General features: G+C 33.3%; 1 protein-coding gene across 1 annotated transcript; it reads left to right on the top strand.

Annotated features, from left to right (window-relative positions):
• The first annotated feature begins 515 nt into the window (after positions 1-515).
• LOC133693849 (probable methyltransferase PMT3) lies at positions 516-4,911 on the top strand. The gene is made up of 8 exons (XM_062115188.1): positions 516-647; positions 1,192-1,633; positions 1,763-1,927; positions 2,097-2,279; positions 2,442-3,036; positions 3,484-3,596; positions 3,682-3,902; positions 4,446-4,911. Exons 2-8 carry the CDS (start codon positions 1,388-1,390, stop codon positions 4,762-4,764), a joined length of 1,842 nt encoding a protein of 613 aa, XP_061971172.1. The 5' UTR covers positions 516-647; positions 1,192-1,387; the 3' UTR covers positions 4,765-4,911.
• The last annotated feature ends 2,942 nt before the right edge of the window (positions 4,912-7,853 follow it).

Raw genomic sequence — 7,853 nt, 5'->3', positions numbered from 1 at the left:
TTTATATAAAAAAAACTCCTTAAAACTTACCTAGCATCACATAAATTCTTTTTATTTTGATATATAAAATTATTAAATTACTTTTTCTATACATTGAAGAATCATCTCAATTTAATAGTTTTAGTTGTTATATAAAGTTCAAGATATGATTTTTATCAAATAAATAGGAGTGATGAGATTCAAACTCATAATTATTTTATTGTTAAAACTCTGATATAATGTAAAAAAATTATCTTAATTTAATAGTTTAATTTATTAAATATAGTTTAAAATATAATTTATATTATTTTTTAATATTAGATAAGTAACTTGCTCTTGTTCATAATCAAATCCGCTCTATTGTTAGATTTATAGCTTAAGAAGATGAAGGAATCAAAGATGATAAAAAAATAAAAATTTATTGAAATATAAAAGAAATTTTAAAAAATAAAAGTATTAATATTTAAATAAAAATAATAAAAAACTTTGAAAAAAATAAATTATATTTATAATAACATCGCATTCATACTCTGTTCTCAGATCCACTTACCATCCCCATTATCATCATATATTGACTCCATTGCTTGCATTTCAAGATCTACACTGTGCCATTTTCTCCCCCTCAGAGCACCATTCTCATCCTCAATTTCCCATCTCAAATTCAGTTGGTGAGTTTTCTTGTATCCTGTCAATTTTCCTCTCCACAAAAATCAACAAAGTTCGCAACTTTCTTCTTGATTCGAAGAAATTTTTCTGGGTCTGATGTGCTTACCAAGATTGCAACTTTCAAGTCTTGAAATTTTTTTACTTGTCAGGGTCTCTCAATCAATCTCTTTTAATGCTTAACCGTGTCAAATTATAGCTGGCAAGTAGTTATTGTCGGTGCATTTATTTTTATATTATTAGTAATATTATTGCCGTTATGTAATTAATGATCTTTGATTGAACTGGGTTTACTTGATTATTTAGTTTTAAGTCTGTCTCAGATCTATCTCTAGTTAATGCTATCCTCTTTCCTTTTTTTATTGAATTTATGGCCTACAGATATGGGATTTTGTTTTAGTTAATGTTTTTACATAGATTTCGCTAGTTATATATTAGCAATCCAGGATCTTTTTATTCATATATTATATATTGTGTTCTAGATATGATAAACATTTGCTTTCAGTTATGGATGATAAGTCCTAACTTAATTTTATTTTTGGAAACAAGGCTGGTGATGACAAGGAGCTTCAGGCAATCACTGGAGTGAATTAAACAACCTAGGTACTAGATTCGGCGCTGAACTTTTGCTCACGGTCCATCCATTACCTATTGTGAATATCCTGGAGAGGGAAATGAGCTTCTGATTTTAACCTTTAGTGAAAGTAGAAGGGATATTTTCATTTTCTGCTTCTGGTTGCGAAAGATGTCAAGGGGAAAAGGTGATGGGGATCAAAAGAAGCGGCTGGTAACTTGGATAGTGGTATTGGGTATCATTTGTGGTTGTGTTTACTTGTATTCTCGGAACAGTGGAACATCTGCTCTGGAATATGGAAGTAAATCTCTAAGGAAGTTGGGTTCTTCTTATTTGGGCGGAGATGATGATGGTGATGAAGCTTCCAGCAAATCCGGTGAAGAAGTGCAGGGTGATGTTATACTTAAAAGCATTCCGGTGAGCAATTTTAAGTTGAGCTAACGTTTTTATTTACTTGCACCAAGTTTCAAATCTTTGATTGTTAGTACCAATTGCACTAATACAAGCTGTGTTGTGTTTCTTTTATGATTTTTGCCAACATTGAAGGTTTGTGATGATCGCCACTCGGAGCTGATTCCTTGTCTAGACAGAAATCTCATATACCAGACAAGATTGAAGCTGGATTTGTCTTTGATGGAGCACTATGAAAGACATTGCCCAGTACCAGAAAGACGCTTCAATTGCTTGATCCCTCCTCCACCAGGGTACAAGGTAGGGTCTTTCTCAACTATAGTATAGTTCGTGGATATGTTGAAAAGTGGATTGTTTTTGTTGTGCAAAGTAAACCAATATAGTATTGATATGTGTTTTTGATTATTGATGGTTCAGGTCCCAATCAAGATATAGTATTGATATGTGTTTTTGATTATTGATGTTTCAGGTCCCAATCAAGTGGCCCAAAAGCAGAGATGAGGTCTGGAAAGTAAATATACCTCACACCCACCTGGCAAGTGAAAAATCTGATCAGAACTGGATGGTTGTCAAAGGTAACAAAATTTCATTCCCTGGAGGAGGAACACACTTCCATTACGGAGCTGATAAGTATATAGCCTCAATTGCAAATGTAAGTTAATAGTATTTCCCATGTAAATATGTGATTCTCAGACTCTCCAATTAATTTCAAGTTTGAAAGGCTGGTGATATGATATTTTTTGCTAGTGATTTTATACACTTAGCTTTCCAAACTATCCTGGTTTTTAATATTATTTATCTTTCTCGCTGGCAGATGCTAAACTTTTCAAATAACATTTTAAACAATGAAGGAAGGCTCCGGACAGTCCTCGATGTTGGTTGTGGAGTTGCAAGTTTTGGGGGATATCTGCTCTCTTCTGATATTATTTCAATGTCATTGGCACCAAACGATGTTCATCAAAACCAGATCCAGTTTGCCTTGGAGAGAGGAATTCCTGCATATCTTGGTGTTTTAGGGACTAAGAGACTTCCATACCCAAGTAGATCTTTTGAATTTGCACATTGTTCTCGCTGTAGGATTGATTGGCTTCAAAGGGACGGAATCCTTCTGCTCGAGCTAGATAGGTTGCTGAGACCAGGAGGCTATTTTGCCTACTCATCTCCTGAGGCCTATGCACAAGATGAGGAGGATCTGAGGATCTGGAGAGAAATGAGTGCCCTTGTGGAAAGAATGTGCTGGAAGATAGCTGCGAAAAGGAATCAAACTGTTATCTGGGTCAAGCCTCTAACAAACGACTGTTACAAGGAAAGAGAACCTGGTACTCAACCTCCTCTCTGCAAATCTGATGATGATCCAGATGCAGTGTGGGGTGTGCCAATGAAAGCTTGCATCACTCCTTACTCTGATCGTGAGTACTGTATACTCCTTTTAATTTTTTTCAGAGGACTTTCAATATTAGTGCTAGTAGTCTCATTACCATTATTTTCTAGCATGACCTTTGTATAGAAACAAATTAATTTTGGAAGATACAACAGCAATTTGCATATTTTACTTGCATCATCAATGCAAGCTCATGCAATTAGTATGATGCTTTACCTGCCCTTTTTGAGTTTTTATCGGCACAAACAATTAACATGTCAATATGCATTTGTTAAATTGTCTAATCTTTTAATGTCCATATACCACTGCTGAAAAAAAAAAACAAAAGAATTGTTGTTGAAGGCAGATGCTCCTTGCCTTGCATTTGTTTGATTTCTTGTTGCCCTCATTTGAGGCTTTACAAGGTGCTTTGCAAGCTACATGGAATTTGTGTTGGAAGTTAGAAATGCACTAAGTATTTTAATGATCTTATTAGAACAACATAAAGCAAAAGGGACTGGATTGGCTCCGTGGCCTGCTCGGTTGACTACTCCACCTCCTCGTCTTGCTGACTTTGGCTATTCTGCTGAAATGTTTGAAAAGGACACGGTGAGCTATTAGAAACTTTCAATCTGTTTGCGTTTATATATATGTTAGGAAGAAGCTGGTTTGTTACAGGATTGATATGTTGCAGGAAGTTTGGCAGCACAGGGTTGAGAATTATTGGAATCTTTTGAGCCCAAAGATTCAGCCTGATACACTGAGAAATTTGATGGACATGAAGGCAAACCTAGGGTCATTTGCAGCTGCCCTGAAGAGCAAAGACGTATGGGTTATGAATGTTGTGCCTGAAGATGGACCCAACACTCTCAAGATAATATATGATAGAGGCCTGATGGGCTCTGTGCACAGCTGGTGAGTTTGCAAAAATTTTCTAACATGTGACATTAGGAATATTCAAATTTGTCGAGGGTAAAATTTATGAAAAGAAACCAAACCTATCTGTGTTAGTAAAAATTCTTAAGATTTATTTTACTGATAAGTTTTATCAGAAACCAGAAGCAGAATTAGAGCTGCACCTGCTCTTAAGGTCATATATGTTTCTACAATAAATCCATCCTATGTGTTTTCATCAGATTTTAGAAATTTTCAGTCAATACCATTGTTCTAACCAGTTACCAGTTGGTTTGAAGGCAAAGAAAAAGAAAAGGATAGAAAGATATGATACAGCAGAAATTGTGATGCAAACCATCTCTGAGTAACCATTTCAAGTTCTACTTTGACTACACATAGGCTCTGTTAACTCTCTCATCAAGAAAATTCTTCTGGTGGTGGATTGATGTAATAACCATGGCAGATGTGGTACTTTCCAGGAGAGGAGAGCAAAAACATAGTGGAATTGCTGATTGTATTTTCTTGTTCATACACGGGCTAAAATGATTTTTTTTCCACTGACAGGTGTGAATCCTACTCGACCTACCCACGAACTTATGATTTACTGCATGCCTGGACTGTCTTCTCCGACATCGCAAAGAAAGATTGCAGTGCTGTGGATCTGTTAATTGAGATGGACCGCATCTTGAGACCCACAGGCTTCATTATTATCCGTGACAATCCATCAGTAGTGGAATTCGTAAAGAAACATATGTCAGCACTGCATTGGGAGGCAGTGGCTACAGGTGATGCTGAGGAAAACGAGCAAGGTGAGGATGAGGTGGTGTTCATCGTCCAAAAGAAGATGTGGCTAACAAGCAAAAGTTTCAGTGTCACTGAATAAAACAGCCGGATTTCCATGCTCTCGCCCTTTTACCTGAACATTGCAGGGCTTAAGGTAGCCGTGGTTTATATGATTTTGTAGCATTTGATGTTGAGTTTATTTCTTCTTGAGCAATCTTATATGAAAGCAGAAGTTTTATCCATTTTATTTCTTGTGTTATTTCATTATAAATCCAAATTGTTAGTTTGATTAGCTGACAATTGATTGAATTAAATCAAATCAAGGCTGCTATAGGAATTATGGAAACTGATCCTCTCATTATTTTATAGGAGTCTCCCGAGAGATGATTGTATTTTGCATTAGTTTGAAATGTTATTTTGAGTGTTGATATGTCTATTACCTACCCCATCAAATCTTACCATGTAAATGCTTCCATAGCTTTATTACTCGGTGAAAGAACACACCCCATATTTTGGAAGGCCCATATTTTGGAAGGCGCTACAGAACAGGAATTTCCTTTTCTGCTGAAAGTGGAAGCTCCATGAATGTGAACTGTTGCATGGATAATCAGATTCAGAACCTTTTGGCTATTTTGTTACTGAGAATGTCAAGCCCCCCATGTTTCTAGCATGTATTATTCATTTTCACGAATATATTCTTTTCTATTAAATTTTTAACTGAATCTTCAACTCAACTACCCCTCGCCCCCTTGTAAAAATACGAGGTTGATGTTGTGATAGAAGCAAAATGGTTGACCTGGGGTGGCCGGTAAGTTAAATCTAATTTACTTTTTCTTTTTTAAAAAAAGGGGTTAAAATGATATTTTGATTTTTTTTCAAAGACAACGGATTTTTAGCTAGGTTATTTGTGGCCAACTAGATTCCCCCTGGCTAGATTCTACATTTGACCAAACCCAGTTAACATCCTTCCCTTCTAGATCCCCCCTGGCGAGACAACTCATGTTCATCCTTTTTTGCACTTGATAACCACAAACAACTAGCTTTTCCAGAAAATTCTATGTTGAGTAAGTATCTCTGTTTTTTTTTCTTTTATATATTGAATTAAATGGATGTTTTCTCAATAAAAAACGCCATTGTTTTAATTTATTAATTCCATTTATTTAATTCCTTCCATGCTCTCTCCACTTTTATCCCGTCCGGGCACCTGGCATCAAATACTCAAATAATTTCTATTAAGATCCATCAAGTTCTTGACTTGCCTTGCAAGATCCAAACCTGTCAACGTTCTCGTCACAAATAGAGAGTGCAGAAAGAGGGAGGGCAGCAGCATTGCCATTTTCATATCTGTACTGCTTTTGTTAGTATACAATTATGCATGGAATGGATCAGTCATAGGGTTTGCAGCTTTCCTTTCCTTTCGTTTATTATTATTATTATTAATTATTTTTTTTAATCTGGGTTTGATGCTGTGGTTGCAATAATTAAATAAAGAGACGAGTTTTCAAGTGGTGGGATTTCAGTGATGTGGGTCTTTTTAGTCAATCTCTTTCAATGCTTAATGAATCACGTTATAGCTGGCAGCTGGCAACTTGCAACTCGCTGTTTGTCGGTGCTTTACTTTTGATATTATAATTATAGCAATAACTAAAGCATGTGGGGGCAATCACCATAGGTTTCCTCACGCTACATGTCTCTTTCTTTTCTTTTTAAATTATGATTTTTTAAAAAATTATTTTTATCAATTTTTTATTTTATTTTATCATTCTATAGAGTTAATATAATTTGCGGATTAGTTTTGGTAATTTAAGTTGATTTAGGGGTTTGCTAAGGTAATTTAAGTTATCTCAAGTGCATTAGTTTATGAGTTTGGTGGAGTTTCTCTTTTTTTTCCTTTCGTTTTTTAATTGAATTTGGTTTTTTTATAGCTTATTTTTTATATATAATTAAAAACATAATTTTAGAGAAAAATCATATTATTAAATTTTATAAAGTAACAAACATTAAATGGTATTTAAAGAGTATGGGGAAACTATTATTCACCCAACACCCATTGCACTATGGATTACAATAGTAATCCAAAGTAGTTTGCTTTTTTTTTTTAATTTTTGTTATGATTTTTTTTTCAAATTTGTTTTTGTCGATTTTATTTTTTAAAATTGAAATTGTTGAGAATTTAGCTTCGTAATTTGCTTTTTTTAATTTTAACTTTATATGAAGTTAACATTGTTTACGAATTGAACTTAACTTCTTAACTTTTTTTTAGTTTTTTTCTCATATAATTAAAAAAATAGTTTTACAGAAAAGTCATGTTATTAAACTTTATAAAGTAACAAAAATTAAAGGATATGAAGAAACCATATTTTACCACCACGCATTGCACTATGAATGATAATAGTAATCCACAATGTTTTACTTTCTTTCCTTTTGTTTTTGTTTTTGAATTTTTGTTACGTTTTTTTTCAAATTTATTTTTTGTTGATTTTATCTTTTAATATTAAAATGGTTGAGAATTTGACTTTATAATTTTTTTTTATTTATTTTACTTTTCTATAAGGTTAGCATGGTTTTGCGGATTTGGTAAGGTAACTTGGGTTGCCTTGGTTTATGAATTTAGTGTAGTGTCTTTTTTTTTTAATTGAACTTGATTTTTTCATCGTCTATTTTTTATTATCTAGTTAAAAAAAATAGTTTTAGAGAAAAATTATGTTATTAAATTTTATATAGTCTATGGACCTATTTACATATTTGGTTGAATGACTTGGTTTACGGGGCCTAGCAAGTTTAACTCTTTTTTTAATTAGTCCTTTTCATTCCATCCTTGGATACTGAGTTAATTAGAAATTTAGCTTCATAATTAGTTTTGTTTTGTTTTTTATGAGGTTTTTGTGATCTAAAAAAAAATCCCCATATTGGGTTGGTGTTTGATTTTGTAATCATCAATTTTTATTATCATATAGTTAAATAAAAAATTAGTTTTTTAAAAAAAATTATAATTTCAATGGAGTCCATAACCCAATTCACAGGCATGACGTATTAGCCTGGCATACCCGATTCATATGTTTGACGAGTTTACCCAGCGATAGGATATATTTTTTTTGTCTTGTAATTGTTTTTAAATTATTGTTTTTTCGATTTCATCTTTTAATATTGAATTAGTTAGGAAATAGACTCTATTATGAATTTTTATTT

The sequence above is a fragment of the Populus nigra genome, chromosome 5, assembly GCF_951802175.1.
Source record: "Populus nigra chromosome 5, ddPopNigr1.1, whole genome shotgun sequence".
Lineage (NCBI taxonomy): Eukaryota > Viridiplantae > Streptophyta > Magnoliopsida > Malpighiales > Salicaceae > Populus > Populus nigra.
Note: the sequence above shows the minus strand (reverse complement) of the source record. Positions and strands in the feature narration are given on the sequence as shown.

Excerpts from the sequence above, each read along its gene's own strand:
- LOC133693849 (XM_062115188.1), top strand. The coding sequence starts at position 1,388 with ATGTCAAGGGGAAAAGGTGATGGGGATCAAAAGAAGCGGCTGGTAACT. Across the intron at positions 1,634-1,762 it reads TTATACTTAAAAGCATTCCG|GTTTGTGATGATCGCCACTC; the intron begins GTGAGCAATTTT and ends CCAACATTGAAG. Across the intron at positions 3,903-4,445 it reads ATGGGCTCTGTGCACAGCTG|GTGTGAATCCTACTCGACCT; the intron begins GTGAGTTTGCAA and ends TTCCACTGACAG.